This window comes from Cetorhinus maximus, chromosome 11 (assembly GCF_964194155.1).
Source record: "Cetorhinus maximus chromosome 11, sCetMax3.hap1.1, whole genome shotgun sequence".
Classification (NCBI taxonomy): Eukaryota; Metazoa; Chordata; class Chondrichthyes; order Lamniformes; family Cetorhinidae; genus Cetorhinus; species Cetorhinus maximus.
The window spans coordinates 30,459,401-30,480,896 of NC_135889.1; the positions used below are offsets into that span (position 1 = coordinate 30,459,401).

General features: G+C 44.0%; 1 protein-coding gene across 1 annotated transcript in view; it reads left to right on the forward strand.

Moving 5' to 3' along the window:
• The window catches only part of LOC144686262 (parathyroid hormone 2 receptor-like), a 241,849-nt gene that overhangs the window by 176,698 nt on the left and 43,655 nt on the right, over positions 1 to 21,496 (forward strand). Inside the window, exon 12 of the mRNA XM_078551351.1 lies at positions 10,811 to 10,852. Coding sequence (XP_078407477.1) covers positions 10,811 to 10,852 — 42 coding nt within the window. The remainder of the gene's footprint in view (positions 1 to 10,810; positions 10,853 to 21,496) is intronic.

The following is a 21,496-nucleotide window of genomic DNA, read 5'->3' on the forward strand; positions in this document are numbered from 1 at the left end:
CACACACATGGCACTAAGGTAGAAGCTGAAATCTCACAAGCAAACTTTTTTTAAATTTAATTTATTTTTATTATAATGGAGAAATCTGACACTGCACAGATATAAAATCAATTTTTCAGGGCCGGAGATTTTCAGCAGTAATTATGAACTTAATGTGCTGTTTTAACAAAAGCTAGTTATGCTTCATTCCTATTGAATAGCGTAAAATTAATTGGTTTCTAGTTGTTGCGATCTGCTGGGACTTCCACAGCGCAGCTGAAAGGGAAGGATAGAAAAATTGACAGCAACTTCTGAATTTTCGTGTTTCACTACACATGTAAACCCCAGAAGTTGATTGATTTCAGAGGAGTAATGAAGGCAAACACTGATAGTTTTGCCATCATTACTACCACAAAATCTGGGCCTATAAATTTATCTCCTGGACACTGTCATGGGCAACTAGGGAGAAAAATTACCATGGCGTACAAAATAAATTGTGTATTTTAAAAATTTCCTTTGGACATTTTTGGTTCTTAGAAAATTTCAGAAAGGGAAACAGGGTGTTTGACTGGATGGAATTTTTGAGGGTGAGGGATGTAAGAAGAAGTTCAACCAGAGCTGGCAATCCAATCCAAATATTACACCCAACATGTTCATACTCATCCTTATTTTTTTGAAAATAGGCCCTAAAAACTGTGGAACCTTGCCTATCTTTGTTTAGTAGGCATAGGAGTTTCAAATGACCATTGAAGCATTGATTTTTGATTGGCAACAGATAGCTTCCAGGAATGAAAGGCCCGGGGGTGGGTTTTGAAATAGTCTCACCTCCTCCAGGAAGACGACTGGGTTCCCAGGGCAGGGAGACCTAGCCTTTCCTTATTAAGGCCAGAGGAGCCCCTGCTCCTCTCAGCCACACAAACAAGTTAAAATAGGAAAATAAATTTAACAGTTTGGCCTCTCCTGGCTTTGTATCCTCTTCATATTATCTTCACTTGGCGGTAAAGTTAGAATGGCATTTCTGCCCAGGCCACCAACTAAAAGAACAGTCCAAGACATCATCAGACCCTGATCTGAATACTTTTTAAAGGATTCCATTGCACTAGGCAGGTGCCCTCCTCACCTGCTCAGAAGAACATGTTAAAATTCAGTAAGCTGCCTGGCTGATTTTGAATGCCAGCCCAGTTTTTGCCAGACGGGTAGAATTGAAATTACTCCTTTAATGTTCATGTTCTCGTATAAAGGTAGCCCAATTTCACATCATAGGAGTTGTGTATGTAGCATATTGTAACTGCTGAGCATTGTGTTATACTGCCTTCTCTGATGGGGAGGTGTACATAAAGTTAGTTCAACAATGGCTGTCTACAGTTAGGCACGTGTTAGTCATACTCAGTGCACTACACAATAGAAAGATGACAACAAAGCTTGAATGGAATTCTTTTTCACTTTTTATTTGAGCAATTAAGTAGCCAAGAACATTGTGACACACTTTTTGGAACATCTACAGTTGATTTTGAGGAAGTTTGAGCAATTTGAAAGTTGGTCCGTGTGCACGCATTATATTCAGGTACACAATGAGTCAGTATGGTATGTGACTGAAAAATGGCACTGAAGACATAATCGGCGTCAATGAGGAATTCAACCCTAACAATTAATTATAATTATGAATGAATGTAATTATGAATGAAGGTTACACATTTGACTGAAAATAAATAAAATAGGAGATGAGGATAAAGTAAATGTTTTCCTTGCCATGATGGGGCCAGATGCTTTTGAGGTGGTGTCAAACAATGTTGCCTGGTATTATGGACTATTCTGAAATTACTGAGATTCTGGACATATAGCATGAATAAAAATGAGATTGCATTGAGTTATGCTCCATCAAAGGAAGCAGTTGCCAAGTGAGACTGTTGCAGATTACCTTCTTGAATTACAGAAACTCTCTCACCACTGTGGGTATGGCGCAAATTTAGAAATCAACCTTAGGGTGATATTCATAAAAGGACTAAAGAACAGTAAAATCCAGGCCAAGCTTTTATTTCAGTTATGAAGATAGATTGGAGAGGTTGGGACTCCTTGAAGAGAAGAAGGCTGAGAGGAGATTTGATAGAGATATTGAAAATCATGGGGGCTGGACAGAGTAGATAGGGAGAAGCTGTTCCTACTCGTAAAAGGATCAAGAAGAGGGCACAGATTTAAAGTGATTTGCAAAAGAAGCAAGTGTGACGTGAGAAAAAACTTTCTCACAGAACAAGTGGTTCAGGTCTGGAATGCACTGCTTGAAATTGTGGTGGAGGCAGGTTCAATCGAGGTATTCAAGAGGGCATTAGATGATTATTTGAATAGAAACAAACAATATGCAAGGGGATGGGGAAAAGGCAGGGAAATGGCACCAGGTCATAATGCTCATTTGGAGAGCTGGTACAGACATGATGGGCTGAATGGCCTCCTTCTATGCCATTAAGATTCTCTGATTCTTCTCAGCAAAGGCAATAAACTCACATGGAAGGAGGCCTGCAATGAGGTCACTGCCTTGGAAATGGCAGAAAAGGATAGTGGCAGAATGCAAGGGAGTTATTTTCCTGAGCCAGCAGGGGAGGTCCACCCAATTTTAGCAAGAGCCAGGTCACAGCAACCAAGGGTGTGGTAGTGGACGGGTAAAATGGCATTTTACCCACCGGCCACAATGGCAGATTTTCACGCCTTATCATCCCAAACCTGCCATATTGTGCATTCCCCAGAAACACGCTGTTTCCATGGCAAGCGGGGTCTCATTCACCTGCCATGCCATCATTTCACCACTTCACACTGGGCGCCATATTTAAAGTTCAGCCGCACACACACCTCTCGGTGCTTCCAGCCCACGACTGCTGCAAGAAGACATGGCCCTGAAAGGCAAAATTTTCAGGCCCCCAGGTTCAATGATGCATCCCTCGAGTGCCTTTTGGATACAGTGGAGGCCCCCCGTGATGTCCTCCACCCTGCTCTGGCCACAGGATGGGCAGCAAACTCACTAGTCCGGGAGGCAATGGCAGCAGTGGTCAGCGCTATTGCCCTTCAAAAGAAGACAACCACCCAGTGCTGCAAGAGAATGCATGATCTGCTTTGTTCCACCAGGGTAAGTCACTCTTCTCATCACTCTTCTCAACTCTCACACATTCACAGGGATCTCACTCACTGCTGGTTCAAGGGATATCGCCATTCACTCTCTCACACACACCTTCATCGTCCTCATCCCGTCCATGGGACCACTCACCACTCACCCATGCCAGGTAGTTTTATCATCTGGCCTGGCAGGCATCCTGCTAACACTCTCTCCACCTCTATTCGTGCAGGACAAGCTGGCACATCACAAGAGGGAGAGGTTGCACACGGGTGGAGGAATGCCTGAAATCAAGGTCCTCATGGACTTTGAAAACAGAGCCATCCAGCTGGCCGGCGAGGATCTGGACCGGTCCTGTGCTGACTGTGAGGTCGGCGCTGCTTTACCAAGTGAGGATCCAGTAGTGCAACATCCATCAGACAACCATGCTGCGAATGATCTGTCCTGTTTCACAGGCCACTGTCATGCATTATCTCCCCTTGTTTTCGCAGGCACATTTGGGAAACAGCCGATCGAGACCATGACCCAGGGCCTCCAATCAAGCCCCTAAGAAACCTCTAAAGAGGAATCTGGAGGCATTCTCCTTGAAATCCCATCACAACGCTCAACCACATTCTCCACCAGCGCAGAGACACACATCTTGGTGAGACCTAGCTTTACAGAAGCCTCGGGGTCACAATCTGGTAAGCACATCACACTGTCTGATCTGCAGCAGGCAGCAACCAAGACTACCCAGTTGTCTGGCATTTGGAGGACTGCTGGAGGCCAGAAATCTGCTGAATCCAAGTCAGACAACGAGCCTCTGGACTCGGTCATGTCACTGTTGCTGGAACTGCAAAGGCAAGCTCAGGGACATCAGGAAGGGATGTCCGCTGCACTCCTCAGATTGCAAGGCATGATGGAGGAGCCTGTCTGCCTTCCAGCTAACGCAATAATGCCAGCATGCCAATGCACTGAAGTCAACACTGGTAGGACGCCATGGAGACGTTGGTCCAGGACGTTGCTCCTGCACTGTTGCATAGGCTCAACTCCATCACTGATGCCATAGTTGGCCTCCAACAGTGTGTATGCGAGAGAGGTGTGGGGCAGCTAGATCTCACTCCAGCTACCCCTTCTCCTCAAGGAGTCAGCCAGAGCCCATTAGGTACCCATAAGGAGAGGGATCAGCAGGTGTACACCCCAGGGACATCCATCGAGGTGACTCCGAGAGTGTCTGGCTCATCCGAATTTTCTCTCCTGTGACCTCAGCAGCTCCAGCTCCACAGGCCGAGGAGAGTGCCACTGCCATACAGCAGGACCCCGAAAGCAGGCTGGGGCCTTCCTGGTCTCCACCCTCCAGAGGACGCCCGCCAAGGTCATCCCAGACAGGGCGTAGCGATCAGCAGGCTGCCTCTACCTACACTGTGATGGCCGGGGAGCACCCAAGATGTAGCAGCAGGGTTAGAAAAGTTAAGAAGATGTAATTGCACATCCAGGGAATGGTTGTTAATCTCTTGTACATAATGTTCACTATTGTAAATAAACTCCCAAGAATGTCTCCCTGCCTATGGCTCCTTGTTCTGATGAGCAGTGTTCGTGTCACTCAGATATGGAAGCTTTCTTCACAAGATAAAGGCAGGTGTCTCAGTCCAGGGCCTCTTCCCTGTGCTCCGTGCAGCTTTCAGACCAAAGTGATGGTCTGGCCTCGCACTGGACACATTACTGATGCTTGCACCTCAATGATGCTTGTCATTGCTGCCAGAATGTTGTGGGCATGCGTCACAGACTTCCCTCATTCTCTCTGTGTGCTCTCAGCACCTTAAAGGTGGGGCTGGCCCCCATTTCTTCACTATCTGTGACCAATGATGCTGTGCTCCTGAAGGGGTCAGGTGCTGAAGGCGGACAAAGGATCAGATGTTTTTAAAGTTTCATGGCTGCATCTCTATGATATGACCCTGATCACAGCGCAAGTGAGCAACCCTCGGCCAGACAGGAGTCAGACATTCTTAGAGGCAATTGAAGATCTATGGAGTGTCCTCACTGCATGTCATCATCATCCTCTTGCAATCAACCAACTATTAGGGCCTCCACTGCATCTCCATGACAGGAGCATTATCACAGAGGGTACGTGCACTGCCATAAGCCAGACCGGAGTCAAACATTCATAGGTTCAATAGGAGGATCTTATGGTGTCTCCTCACTGCATGTTGTCATCATCCTCCTTGAATCTAGCAGCTATGAGGGCTTCCCAAGCACGCCTGCTTCGTTTTGCCAGTGCGAGGATGTTATGGACTTGATTTTCCAGACAGGTTTCTCATTCGAAACATCGACCTTTATTTACAGGCTGCAGCAGCAGTTACAAGCTTCCATCAAGCTCCACAACTAGAAGAACTCCAACTCTAGGGTTCCCCACACTTGGAGCTGATTCGTTCAAGCTACCACATGATACTATACACCACAATAAATCTTAAAGCTACAGTCACTACATTTCATAAAGCTACAATTACTACAGAGGGCCTCACCGCCATCATTGTGGCCATCGAGGACCTCCTCACCCTCATTACCATCAGCATCCTCCTCATCAGAGGAGACCTCCATCTTCTCCTCAGCCAGCTCCTCTCCCCATTGCAACCAGGTTGTAAAGGGCACAGCAGGTGACAACGATACATGACACCCTCTATGGACTATAGTGCAGGTCTGCACCAGAACCTCATTTTCAGCATCCCGATGGTCTGCTGTGCCAAGTTGTAGCATGAGCCTCATTATACCTTCACTCTGCTGCAGTCTGAGGCCACTCCACATGTGGCATCAGCCACGCCCTCTGCAGGCAGCCCTTGTCCCCGAGGAGCCATCCCTGCAGCTTCTGTGGACTCTGGAAGACTTCAGGAACCTGTGACTGACTGAGGATGGAGGGGTTGTGCACACTCCCTGGAAAACATGCGCAGACCTGCAGGATGCATTTGTAATGGTCGTACATTCAGCGAATGGAATCCCTTGCAGTTGACATAGTTGACCGTGTGTTGCGATGGAGCGCCATGTGAGTCAATGGCATCCTGCACCTGTGAGAAACCTGAGATCTGGGCAAATTCAATCGCTCTTGTATCCTGGTTGTCCTGGTCTGGGGCGAAATATACAAAGTTATGTGCCCTCACGAAGATTGCATCCATGACATTATTGGATGCATTTGTGGGTAGAGGCTTGTGATATCGCACAGAGGTCACCTGTGGAGCCCTGAAAGGAGCCACTGGCGTAGAAATTGAGTGCCACGGTCACTGGCAGTGGATGCCCTCCATGTCCCTGTGGTGCCAAATCCTGCAGCATGTGGCAGATGTGACCAACTAGTTCCCTAGACATGCACAGTCTTCAGCGAGACTAGTTCTCAGGAATGAAAGGCGCATCCATAGACCCTGGATCTAGCTGGGCGCCGACCAGCGACAGCTCACCGTGGCTTTTCAGTGGCGTGTGCGGGAGCCCCAGCCACCCTTTCTTCCAGAGGGTGCTGCTGCTCCATCTGTGCAGCCAGCGCTCTCTTCTCAGTTGTCTTCACTCTATGTAAGTCACGAGGCATACAACTGGGTCACCAGGCTCCATGATCCTGATATCCTGCAGGATGAAAGAGAGACACATGGATTAGCATGGGTGTAATAAGAATCTGTTTTGGTTAAGTCTGAAGGCCCCTTAACGAGTGCTCCGCAATGTTACTGTGTACTAATCTCCATGTTCCCCTCAAAGTGCAGCCTGCCAAGTGCACGCCTTTTATATGTTGTTGTGGAACACGTCGGCATGCTTTCCTGCCAATGTGGACTAACGATCCAATGGTGGGAGGGGAGGGCATTTCTGGTGGGCTGGCCCAATAATGATATGCAGATGTATTACGATGAGGTTCTGACATCCGATGGCAGGAAATGCGGCCCATCATTTATGGGTGGAGTAGACAATTGCAAACTGGTTTCACAATGTCGTGAAACCGATTTTTAGCCTTCTCGCCATATTGTCCGCTCACGCCACCGAACACACCCGACACCAGCGGGCACGGACGATTCCGCCCCAAGTTCACAGCCTCAGAATCAGAAATTTAGTTGCTACTATTGCCATGGTAGCCACCAACCATTTAAATACCCCCATTTCCAATCAAAATGCTATGCCTGTGGGAAAGTCGGTCATATACAGACAGCATTCAGGAGTAGGGGAAAATAGTAATGTTTCAGGTCGTGGTAATGCTCCAGGTCACAGCCATGCACCAGATTAAGGTTGTGGTAGATCTAAACTTCAGGAATCTGGAGATTTGTGATGTACATATGATAGATATGAAGATAGAAGTTGATGCTATTGAGCAGGAAGATCAAGAGTTGTACTCAGAGAGCAAGCGACGCAGCACAGTGGAAGATTAGAGTAACAAGACTAAAGATATGATTCCAGCGCCCACAGTAAAAATGAAATTCAGAGATTCACGGTTTACTTTCATGGTTGATACAGCTGCAGCCGTATCTGTTATCTTGGAAGGAGAGTATGAGACATCCCTAAGTCACGTTCCCTTAAGCAAAACATGTGTCTAACTGATTAATTATTCCAATAACACTATTCCAGTGTTAGGTGAAGCTAGTATTAGAATGGAAAACAATGGTGCATCCTATTATTTACCGCTGGATTTGTAGGAGGGAACAATGTCTTCCTGATGGGAAGGAACTAGCTTAAGAAAATACAGTTAAACTGGGCCGAATTATTTACATTAGGAGAAAGAGTACATCTGACATTGAGGAAGTGCCAAGAGAGCATAAAGGATCTTTGAGCAAGGAGGACCAAATGATAAAATTAGGCATCATAAAGCTGAAGTCAAGATAAAGGACACGTACATCTGACATTTTGTAAGGCTAGGCCAGTGCCTTAGGCACAGTTAGAAGCAGCAAGTAAAGAGATGAATAGAGGTATTAAAGAGTTCGTGAAAACTTGTGAAGTGTTTCTGAGAATGAGAAATGAGCCAACCAAGGTTCCTTTCATTCCACGATCAAACATAAGAAAACTGTGGGAACAAGTACAAGTTAATTTCTTTGAAGTAGAAGGGAAAGATTATTTTGTTTTGGTTGATAGCAACAGCAAGTGGATAAAAATTGAGTCCATGCCCAATACCACAAGTGCCAAAACTATTGAAGTTCTGATAAGTTAGTTTGCAATTTATCAATTGCCAGGGTTCTTGGTGTCAGATAATGGCCCAGTTTACATTCGAAGAATTTGAATTATTTCTAAGTAAGAATGGAATCAAACCCACTCTAATGCCACCACATCACCCAGAATTGAATGTCGCTGCAGAAAGAAGTGTATGGTTTGTGAAGAGGGCTTTGCAGAAGTATTTGCTAGGTGACAAGCTCAGCAGTAAGTTCCATGTTTCTCTTTGACACAGACTACGCAATTTTCTGTTTTCTTAAAGAATAACCCCGCAGTGTATAACAGGTTGATCACCTTACGAATTAGTATTTAAACATGCTCCTAGAACAAGGTTTGTTTTGCTTAAGCTTGACATCAATAGCAAAGTAGGAGAAAAGCAAGACAAAGTGAAGATGAGTCATGATACATGTGGCATGAAACTTAGAGAGTTGAGTGCTAGTCAGAAGATCATGGTGAAAATCCACCAAGGTGATGAGGAGAAGTATGCAATTGGAACTGTTGTAAAGAGATTAGGTACATTCACATATCTAGTGAAGATTAGAAAATGACTCTGTCAGTACAATGTAGGTCATTTGAAAGAGGAAATCTGACAAAAGGAGAGCATGAGAAATCCCCTATAGTCCAAATTTCTCCTACTGCCCAAAGCGAAAGTCAGAAAGGAATTGAAAGTCAAAAAGAAACTTTAAAGTTTGCCTGTACTACAGAATCCACCAGTACAGCAAAGTGAGTCAAAGTCTTTGATTAATACAAATTGATCAATATCACAGTCCCAATCATAAGTGGAGTTGGTAGTCAAAGTCCAAGTTAGGCTTGGTCAGAGATGTTGAGAAAGCCGAATCATGCTAATGCATATGGATAGGTTAATTGAAATATGTAGGAAGGAAGAAGAAATACATTGTCCTTTTCATTATGTCTTGTCAAATGATGATATTTTAGTTAAACACCTACTGGTGTTAAGGGCAATTTGTTTTTGCTTGTAAATTACACTGGAAGCATTAGTCATATGTTTTGGTTGTGATTACAGTAGTGTCAAATGTGCAACCAACCTGTTAAATTTCAGATATTGTTAAAGTTTATTTAGCCATACTGTATTCTGGGAAATTATGTACATGTACCATTTTACGTTTTAACATGTTTTTTTTAAGGTGGGGAGGGAGCATAGTATATTGTGATAGCTGACCATGTTGTTACGCCGCCTTCTCTGCTGCCCTCTCTGTTGGGGAAGTGTAAATAAAGTTAGTTCAACAATGGATGCCTGCAGTTGAGCATGTGTTGGCTTTAGTCAGTGCAATACACAACAGTGTGGTGTGGCCAAATTAGGTTTAAATCCATGCTGGTGGTAAAAACTCAGCGCTTCAGAGGCTGATTTTTACTGTCTTGCAACATGTCAGCAAAAATGAGCGTGTGCCACTCTGATGCATGTAAAGTCATTATGCTGCATATATAAATGGAAATGTACATTAAATAAAAAGTACTGCTTCTAGACTCTGTTATATTAGGAGTAAAACTTGCTGAAACAGACCCAATAATACTGTTAAGATTGCTTTATGTCTGTATGTGTCGGTTAATAGCCTAATTTTATATGAAAATATACCATTCGTTTCACTAAACTGGAGGCAAAAGATTTCCTCCTTATGCTACTCTGTGGCAAAATTATAAATGTGCTCACAACAGCAAAGAGGAATTTTTCCCTTTATGTCCTATATAACAAACAACATTGGTAACCTTGGGCCTTAAGACCAGCCTTGGACACACAAAAACAAGATTGAGGACCCTTTCGCTGGAAATTTCCTTGAATTTGCTTGCACTCCACTGCTTCATTTTCACCAGAAATATGGCATTACATTGGATCATTAGGAATGGGTCATTTGCTCCTTGAGCTTGCTTCGCCCTTCAATTAGATCATGGGCGATTGCACTCCCATCTCCTGCTTTTGCTCCGTGTCCCTAGATACCCTTAACTAACAAAAATCACTAGTCTTGAGAACGCCAAGTGTCCCAGCATCCATGGCATTTTAGAAGGAGCGAGTTCTAGATTTCCACTACCCTTTGAGAAAACGTTTCCTGATTTCACTCCTGAATGGCCGAGCTCTAATTTTAAGGTTTTTGTCTCATTGTTCACCTTAACACACGTAAAGAGGGCTTCCCTACAAAGTCATAGTGGTAGAGCAGGAGAAACTGTAAGAAAATTCCTGACCTTTGTTACAGAATATTCCTGATTTGACAGACTGTCACTACGATTTTCAAATAAGAAAATACAAGAATTTTAATCTGTCTGTTTGCTCATGTCTTAGCTCAGAAATGACTGCAGTATTAAACTCTTCTTTAATAGTCAAGTAATAACTAATTCAGAAGTTGAGAGGAAAATAACATCTATTTCTTGCATAAATATTAAGCTAAAGTTGCTGCATGTTATGTCATTTTTATTGTCCTGGAAAATATAGATCTGTTTTGAAAAACAAAGCAGTGACTGTTCAAACTCCTGCAAATCTTGCTTTAAAATCAGATTTTTAAGTTACTTTTCTGTTTCAGCTTTTGACTGATTTAACCATGTACATTTTATCTTTCTGGATGTACCTGTTCCTTGCAGGGATTCTTTGTTGCAATTATCTACTGTTTCTGCAATGGAGAGGTAAGCAATTCTTCTACTTCTGAGAAACTACTTGCTTCAAGGTTGAATTGCTCATTTTTTTCAGCGTGAGTTCTTGTTTTCCCCCATACACATGCAAAGAAACCTTCAAAGGTTCAGTGTGTGCTTGAGCTTCACAAAACAATCCAAACAAGTCCATTTTATTCAGGCTTTTAGTCATTTAAAATGGCACTACAGAAAATATTTGGTGTAAATAGGATGGAAAGTTACAAAGCTACAGCATAAGATCTGTGTTCACATGAAGTTACAGAGAAGTGCACTTAGTATATAAGAAGGGCTGGAGTATTTGAAAGCTGGTTAGTACAGAAAACCAGGACATGGGTTACATGACTGTAGAGACCAGTGTACAGATTAAGAATGAAAGGCTACTTTTGGTCAGGGGCGCCAGGAAGCTGGAAGCTTGTCTGAAAGTAGTGGAGATGTAAGGCTTGAGTTGAAATGGGATCAGAGAAGAGGTCCCACCACATCCTCCATTGAAACCAAAGTTTCAGAAAGGCTGAAAGATGTGCCTGCTTAAATCCCAACGGCAGATCTTTTAACTGTTAAAATAGTTTAAATGATCACTAGATGACAAAAGATCGTTTGGCCCAACTTAGTTCATTCATCCAGAAAGATTCTTATTCCCTTCATCTAATTGTCTCCCGAAGAACTTCCGTTTATTTTCTCGTGTCCTATACAAAAATCCATTCATGTGTTGATCACTCTGTGTGAAGAGCCACCTCTAGATACCAGTCTGAAATTTACTTTTTACAGTTTATAATCTGTATCCAATAGTCATGATTTAGTTCGAAATTTTGCCCCTGAACTTCCGATCTCTGGAGGGTTATACCTGGGAGGTACCCCAGAAGGTGCGGTGAAGGACCCCCTGGAAATCCCCACACAAGGACTGCATGGCAATTGCCTGGGAAGTTTAAACTTCCGATGGGCAATTACCCTGCATCTGGAAACATCTGAAACTCCGACTTAAATCAAAGACTTCAGACGGTTCCAACTCGCTTAGTAGAATAGTTACCCACAGAAAGTTAGAAGGCTTAAAACCATTTGTAACTCCTGGGTAACTATGGCACTGATGCCCCCAACCCTCACCCCAACAAGACCCCCTGACTACCCACCCTGACCACCCCACCGCCCCTCCGACCACAGAAGTGGTCAAATGACAGCCCCTGACTACTCCCCACTGACGGACCACTCCCTCCACCGCCCAACAACCCACCGGACCTACCCCCCCACCCCCCCTCCCCAGTCTTCCCGACCATCCCCCCAACCCTCAACCACCCAACATGCCGTCCAATGCTCATACCCCATGACTACACTGCCCCACCCCCTGCCCCCCCACCCCAGCTACCCTCCCACACCTGCAACTTCCCTCCTAACCCCTTGACTACCCTCCCGGCACCCCTCGACTACTCCCCACCTGCAGACTTAAACCCCCACCACCTGACTACTCTTCCAACTCCCCCACCCCACGACCACGCCTCACTCCTCTGACCACCCTCCCCAACCCATGACCATCCGCTGGCTCCCCTCCTTGTGGGAGCAAAACCTACAGCTTGATTCTAAGTTTGATGGCACCCAGTGCCCCAGATTTGAAGAACCTCGTGAAGGGTCACTTCCAACCCAAGCCCTCAGTCACGATGCAGAGGTTCAGGTTTAGTTCACGAAATAGAGCCCCGGGTGAGACAATTGCATGCTACGTGGCAAATTTGAAGCAACTAACAGAACATTATTCTGTTAGTTGCTTCAAAACAGAGTTCGGTGTAACTCTGGATGACATGCTCAGAGAGCATTTAGTGTATGGTATGAAAGAGGACTCTATTCAGAAAAGATTATTTTCTGAAGTGAATTGGGATTTCAAGAAGGCACTAGAAATAACGCTGGCCATGGAAAGCACAGTAAGAGATTCAAAAGCAATACAGGGTGCGCAAAATGGCGCCGTCCTCCGTGTCAGGCAAGAAATGTCAGCCGAAAGTGGCGTGAAAAAATGAGACTCTGCCGAGAAGCAGGAAATAGCCCCCACTAGCTGAAGAATAAAGAAAAATAACTCAGCAGCAAAATTGAAGAATAATTTGAATAGAGGTGGAAACGAGCGGTCTTTTAGCAATTGGCAGCTAAAAAAAATCAAATGCTACTATTGTCAAAGAAATGGACATATGATGAGGCAATGCAAGGAAGGATTCAAGCAGGCTTGTAAACAAAAGAAGAAGCCCAATGAAATCTACAATGTAGAAGAGCCTGAAACAACAAATTCAGACATTTACTAGTTTAATCTGAAAGTTGGTGTGCTAATCTGAGTTGTAATACACCTTTAAGAGACTGTGAGCAGATTGACCATGTGACTGTAAGACCCAATTGCTGTGTAGCGCGGGCTACCATGTAAATGTTAGCCTAGAGCAGGGCCTGGCTGGAGAAGTGCACATCATGTTAATGCTCTGTTGTTTGTGTAAATAAATAGTATGTGCTTCATTTCATATTGGTCTCTGCGCCCACAGTATATTGTAATCAACTCACCTGCTGACAGATAAGCATGCAACCTTTTCACGAGCAAAGTGACCCATAACAGTTGGAAAGACAGAACCAATATTTGTCACAGTAAAATAAATGCAAACCTGTTAGAAACAAAGTGGACACATAACAACTGGCAAAACGCCACCAGTCGATGATACGAAGCAAAGCCACGAAAACTCAACTGTACTGAAGTAGCTGTGCCTGCAGGCCGATTTTAAGTACATTACAATTGTAAACCATCACCATAGTCATTGAAGCCATCGCCCTCCAGTATGCCACAATTTGGCAGTGTCGAACCGTTTGATCAGACCACTGATGACTGCTCACATTATATTGTTTTTTCCTTTTTGGCCAGCGACATATTGGGGGTGGAAAAGAGGCGGGCAATCCTCTTGTCAACGTGTGGCAGTAAAACGTAAGGCCTAATTTGTAGTCTATCGGCACCCAACGCCCCAGATTCCAAGAGCTTTGATCAGTTGGTGAACCTAGTGAAAGGCCATTTCCAACTGGAACCCTTGGTAACAAAGCAGCGTTTTAAATTCAATTTGAGGTGTCACGCCCCTGGAGAGACAGTCGCTTGCTATGTGGCAGTCTTAAAACAATTGACAGAGCACTGTGAGTTTGGGACGTCAATTAAAGACCAATTAGTGTGTGGGATTAACGAAGACGCCATTCAAATAAGGTTGCTGTCTGAGACAAATTTGGATTTCAGCAAAGCCTGGAGTTGGTGTTTGCAATGGAAAGTGCAGTCAGGGACTCAGAAGGAATCAAGGGAGCACAAAATAGTGCCGTTCTTCACATCGGGAGGGAGGCACCGGCTAGAAATGGTGCGAAAGCGCAGGGCTCCGTGGAAAGGCGGGAAACGGCTGCCATTAACAGACCAGCAAAAAGCAATGGCTTAACGGATGAAAACCACATTCATAATTGCAGAATTGGAACCAGGCAGCCTTCAAACGAACAACAATTTAAAAGAACTGAGTGCTTCTACTGTCATCGCAATGGGCACGTTATGCAATATTGTAAGGAAAGATCGAGGCCAAAGTTCAAACAAAAAGGCAGAAGCCGTGAAATTTATATAATGGAGGAGTCAGAAGAAACAGTCAGATATTTACTCCCTGCACAATTTGAAAATGATAGTAGAAACGTGATAACAGGAGTCAACAGAAAACCCCTTCGAATGGAGGCGCGTCCACGACAGTCATAGGAGAACACACATTTAAGTATCTGAACGGAGGAGGCCATCCACTAAAGCTCAAACTCAGATGCCAGACTAAAGACATACACTGGCGAAAACATACAAGTGAAAGGTATATGCAAGGTTCCAGTACAATATGGAGGCCAGTCTACTAACCTACCCTTGATAATGGTAGCAGGGGAGGGTCCAATTCAGCTTGGTCGGAACTGGCTTAAGGAAATAAAATTGGAGCGAGCTGAGATTTTCCAACTGAGAATGAAAGATCTACAAGAATTATTACAGAAATATGCCCCTGTATTCAGGGAAGAGCCCGGTAAGATTCAGGAACTGCAAGGCAAAATCCACGTAGATCCCGGAGCAACCCCCAGATATTTGAAGGCGAGGCCAGTCCCCTATGCATTACGAGAAAGGTGGATATTGAATTGGACAGGCTGGAAAGGTTGGGAGTCTTACAACCTGTACAATTTTCCGAATGGGCAGCGCTCATGGTTCCAGATCTAAAGCCTGACCAGAATGTGCGAATATGCGGGGACTACAAGGCGACTGTTAACAAAGTAGCCAAACTTGATAGGCACTCTTCATCAAAAATTGATGAATTGTACTTCAAGTTGGCAGGGGAAACCGCATATATGAAACTCAACATGAGCCATGCTTACTAGCAGGTTGAGCTAAAAAAGACCTCTCAGGACTATCAACACACATAGTGGGTTATACCAGTATACCAGGTTACCCTTTGGAGTCTCATCGGCTTGTGGCATTTTCCAACGGACTATGAAAATTTGCTCCAAGGTCTATCCCGTGTGGTGGTTTATCTCTGATGTCCTAGTAACAGGACTGACTGATAATAAATATATATATATATATATTATAGATATAGATATATATAGATATAGATATATATAGATAGATATATATAGATATAGATATATATAGATAGATATATAGATAGATAGATAGATAGATAGAGATATATATATATATAGATATATATATAGATAGATATATATATATATTAGGTAGATAGATATATATATATATTAGATAGATAGATAGATAGATATTATTTATAGATATAAGATTCTTAGGGGGCTTGACAGGGTAGATGCTGAGAGGTGGTTTCTCCTTGTGGGAGAGTCTAGGACCAGAGGGCAACCTCAGAGTAAGGGGTCACCCATTTAAAACAGAGATGAGGAGGAATTTCTTCACTCAGAGGGTAGTGAATCTGTGGAATTCTTTACCGCAGAGGGCTGTAGAAGCTGGATCGTCAAGTATATTCAAGACGGAGATAGACAGATTTTTAATCAGTAAGGGAATCGAGGGTTATGGGGAAAAAGCAGGAAAGTGGAGTTGAGAATTATCAAATCAGCCATGATCTCGTTGAATGGCAGAGCAGACTCAATGGGCCGAATGGCCTACTTCTGCTCCTACATCTTATGGTCTTATGGTCTAACTTGGAAGGGGTATTGAAGTGTTTCTCACAAACCTGAGTATGCTTGAAAAAGGAAAAATGTATCTTCCAAGCAAAAGAAGTGATTTACCTGGATCATAGGGTCGACTCGCAGGGTCTTCGCCCAGTAGAAGAAAAGGTGAGAGCTATTTGTGAGGTGCCAGCCCCAAAAAATGCCACAGAACTCAAGTCCTTCTTGGGAATAGTTAACTACTACGGTCGTTTTCTCCCACATTTGTTGACAATACTGGCTACATCATACGGGTTACTCAAGAAAAACCACAGGTGAACTTGGCAAACTCCACCAGGCTTTTACGGCAGTAAAGCAGTTACTACGTTCATCGGCTCTGGTACATTTCAATCCAAAAAAACAATTGATTTTAATGTGTTGCATCCCCTTATGGGTTTGGGGTAGTACTCTCCCACTGGATGACAGATAGCTCTGAACGGCCCATTGGCTACATTTTAAGAACACTGTGAGGCAGAACGAAGATACTCACAAATAGAGAAAGAAGACTTTTCCATTGTATTTGGCATTAAGAAATTCCACCAATACATCCATGGTTGCCACTTCAGCAACGAGAAGCCACTACTAGGTTTGCTTAGGAAAGATGAGGCGATACCCCCAATGGCTTCGGCACGCATCCAAAGGTGGGCGCTGATTCTAGCTGCTTACAAATATACTTTTATCCACAGGCCAGGAAGCCAGATTGCCAACGCTGACACGCTGAGCCAATTACCCCTGAAGACAGCAATGTGAATGGCCCCAACCCTCAAGAACTTGTCTTGTTATTAAATTTACTGGATTCATCACCAATGAACCCCAAACAGATCAGAGAACAGACCAACTGTGATCCAATTTTGTCTCACGTCGGGGAACAAGCCTTGCAAGGATGGTCTACCGAGCCAAGGTTGGACAAAATGAAGACCTATTTTAACAGGAAATGTGAGCTCACCTGCCAGGATGGCACCTTACTGTGGGGAGCGAGAGTCATTGTGCCTCACAGAAGAAGAAGACCATTATTGATAGAATTGCCATTGAAAATGTTGGTGTGTGGCTGCTTATGGTGGCTAGGGATCGACATTGAGATTGAAAACATGGTCAAGAGCTGCATGCAGTGCCAACAGGTGCAGAAATTGCCTCCTTCTGCTCCACTGCATCCTTGGGAATGGCCAGGAAGGCCATGGGTCCGCCTCCACGTTGACTACGTGGGACCTTTTTGGAGCACAATGTTCCTCTTACTTATCGACTCCCACTCCAAGTGGATGGATGTATACAAGGTACGATCACCCATATCTGCCGCCACCATAGACGGATTGGGTCAGAGTTTTGCAATACACGGTTTACCACAGGCAATAATGTCTGACAATGGAACAGCATTCGCAAGCGGGGAATTCCAAAGATTTACAACTCTCAACGGCACAACACGTGTCAAGACCTCGCCATACCACCCTGCATCCATTCAGTTGGCCAAGAGGGCAGTCCCGACCTTCAAGGCCGAAATGAAAAAACTAGAGGGGACTCCATTGCAACGAAATTACCGCGCTTCCTGCTCAGCTGCAGAACCATGCTACATATGACTACTGGTATTGCCCCCGCAGAGTTATGAATGAAGAGACAACTCAGGACACAGTTAAGCCTCAAGGCCAAATTTAAGGGAGAGGGTAGAGAGAAGTCAGGAGGCCCAGAAAAATGAACACGGTTATCATAGTCGTAAAGAAACTTCAGAGTAGGGAAAGCTGTTTTCGCGAAGAACTTTGGAGATGGACCCAAATGGCTATCTGGTGAAGTCAGTGCAGTGACAGAACCCCTGTCCTAACATATATCGGTTGAAGGTCGGTTAATCAGGAGGCATATAGATGACCTCAGGAAACTGGAAACAGATCCACAAGAAAAGGTGTGCCAAGCATTCCCTTTGGAGTCTACACCAGAGGTAGAAGGAAGTCCTCTTGCTTTGGAAGTACCTGCAGAACCAATTGAGCCTGAGAGAGTTGAAGAGGCAAACTTGCAGGTCCCTACTGGGGAGCCTCATGGACATATAACTCCTAAGAGGGAGGTCTCAGATAAACCACCTGAAATCATAGAACTACGACGGTTGACACATTTGATAAAGCCTCCCGAGAGACTAAATTTGTAAATAGTTCAATTTTTGTAAATAGTTAATATATTGTAAAATGTACTTTCAAATAAAGGGGGAAGGATGTGGTAATCTGAGGTGTAATACACCTTTAAGAGACTGTGAGCAGATTGACTACATGACTGCAAGACCCAATAGCTGTGCAGCATGGGCTATCATGTAAGTATTAGTCTAGGGCAGGGTCTGGGTGGAGAAGCACACATCATGTTAATGCTCTGTTGTTTGTGTAAATAAATAGTATGTGCTTCATTTCATATTGATCCCTGTGTCTGCCGTGTATTGTAATTGACTCACCTGCTGACAGATAAGCGTGCCACTGTTTCGTGAACAAAGCAACCCATAATCAAAGCACAACAGTTTGAAAGACAGAACCAATGTTTGTCACAGTGAAAGTAAATAGCAATTAGAATGTTAGAATGGAAGTGGACATGGGAGCTTCCACCACAGTAATTGGGGAACATACCTTCAGATGTTTGAATAATGGTGAAAATCAATTAATTTTGGAAAGAACAGATGCCAAGCTAAAAACATAACATATATGGGTGAAGACGTTCAAGTAAAAGGCATAAGCAGAGTAACTGTCCATTATGGAAGCCAATTGGCAAAGGTACCAGTGTTAGTATTGAGAGGCAGAGGACCAAGCCTTCTAGGGCAAAATTGGCTAAGGGAAATCAACCTTGATGGGCCACTGAGCTTCCAAAAGGAAGCTGGAATCATTCCTGCTTTGAAAAAGGAGTGTGTAAGGACTCCAACAACCTGAAGAAATGCAGGCTGTCTTCAGTCAAAACCTGGAAGAACAGCAGAAGAAACTCGAAGAAACCCTGCTTGATGACAGAGTTCAAGACGAGGTGAGCAACCTTCGGAGGGAAAAGGAAAACCCATGAAAGACCTTCACACACTGCAAGATTCCCTCAGGTCAAAGTTTGTATCTTTGGAAAAGTATGAAGAGAAACAGAAAGAATTCAGCACCTTTCTGAACAAACTGAAGAATGAGTTGGCAGAGAAGACACAACAATGCTTAATTTTCCAGGAGGCAGCAAACAAATACAAAAAAAGAGAAAGAAGAGTTGAAGAATTAGCTAAATGAAGCCAAAGAAACTTTGGAAGCAAAACTCACAGCATTTTCCAGGAAGCAGACAGATAATGAAATTTTGGGAGACCCAGCCACTGAGCTCAGGTAAGTTGAGCTTCCATCTGAGAGAAGTCTTGCCAATAGTGAAGTCAAAAACAAGGCTGAGATTAAAGTCTGTGTTAGAAAAGTACATGTTCCAAGCAAGGGAGGAAATCTATTTGGGTCACTGGGCCTCCACTCTGTTAAGGAGAGAGTGAGAGCCTTAAGAGAGGCACTGTGCCACAGAACGCCTCAGAGCTCAAATCATTCCTTGGAATGATCAAATATTATGGGTGGTTCTCACCCAATTTGTCTACAATGCTGACCCCCCTGCATTCTCTACTCAAAAAGAACCAACGTTGGTCTTGAGAGGTGCCCCAGAAAGAAGCTTTCATAAAGGTGAAACAATTGTTGCACTCATCCAACCTATTAGTGCATTATGACCAGACGAAAGAATTGGTACTGACACGTGACACATCTCCCTGTGGAGTGAGAGCGGTGCTCTCTCATCGGATGGATGATGGGACGGAATGGCCAATAGGTTATGAATCAAGAATGTTCACCACAGCGGCCTTCACAAGAAAGTGATGAGCGCATTCCAGTTCCACAGGAACTTGTTTTACTGTTAAATTTATTAGATTCCTTGCCGGTATGTGCTCGACAGATCAGAGACCGGACAAGTCGGGACCCAGTCCTATCTCAAATATGAGAACAAGTGCTACATGGTTGGTCACAGGTGCCCATATCTGACGAAATGAAACCATACTTCAGCAGAAGATGTGAAATAACCAGCCAGGATCGCACCTTTATTGTGAGGAGCGTGAGTGATAGTTCCTCTAAAGGGAAGGGAGCCACTTTTAATTAAACTACACAGTGCCCATTCAGGAATTTCCCGAATGAAGACCATAGCACACAGTTACCTGTGGTGGCCTGAGATGGATGGCGAAATAGGGAACTTAGTAAAGCACTGTGTGCAATGTCACCAACTGCAAACATTGCCAGTGCCAGCTCCGTTACACCCATGGGAGTGGCCAGGTAGACCCTGAGTGCAGTTGCACTTTGACTACGTTGGACCTTTACTGGGAAGAATGTTTCTGCTCATTGTCGATACCCATTCACAATAATTGGATGTATATTCCCCAATGTCGGGCACTACAATTGAGAAACTATGTCAGAGTTTTGCCATTCACTTACTACCAGAAGTAGTTGTTTCCAATTGATGGCATGGCATTTACGAGTGCTGAGTTTCAACAGTTTATGAGCATCAATGATATCACTCATGTGAAAAGTGCAATGTACTACCCTTCCTCAAATGGACTGGCCAAAAGAGCGGTTCAAACGTTCAAGGCAGGCATGAAAATGCTAACTGGCGATTCCTTGGCAACCAAGCTAGCACGCTTTCTTTTTTGTTACAAGACTACCCCTCACACAACAACAGGTGTCACACCTGCAGAGTTATTGTTGAAATGCCGTCTCAGGATGAGATTGAGCTTAATAATGCTGAATTCAGAGGGAAGTTAGAAAGGAGTTAGGGAAACCAGAAAACTAGACACAACTGGCATTATCATGAGAGGAAATTTACCGTGGGAGAGTTGTATACGTGAAAAACTTCGGGGAAGGACCAAAGTGGTTACCAGATGAAATAAGTGTGGTGACTGGACCTCTATCTTACCATGTGGAGGTGGAAGGCCAGATCATCTGTAAACATGTGGACCATTTAAGGACAAGAGAGACAAATCATCAAGATACGGTTCCACCAGTGACCATGACTACGTTTCCTGTTGAGGATACTCAACCCAGGACTGACATGTCTGATGTTCCTGTAAGAGTTGAGGATACAGAACTGCAAGTGCCCACTGAAACACCTGATGTTCAGGCAACTCTGGAAAAGGAGGTTCCTGACAAAGAATCTGAAGTTGTGGAGCTGTGACATTCTACATGCACCAGGAAACCACCTGAAAGACTGAACTTGTAAATTCCTTACCTAGTGTAAATATTATGTTGTCTTGAAAAATATGTACTTGTAAATATAATAGGTATAGCTGAGTTAAAGGGGGAGGAATGTAGTAATTATGGTTTTATTTAGTGTGTAATGTACCTTTTTAAGAATAATACTTTTTAGGCAAGATCACAGGATCTGTAGTAACCAATAGGAGAGTGGTGCAGGCTACTTCAGTAGTCAGTGTAGAGATAGAGTTGGAGTTGAAAGCACACATGTAGTTGCTGCTGA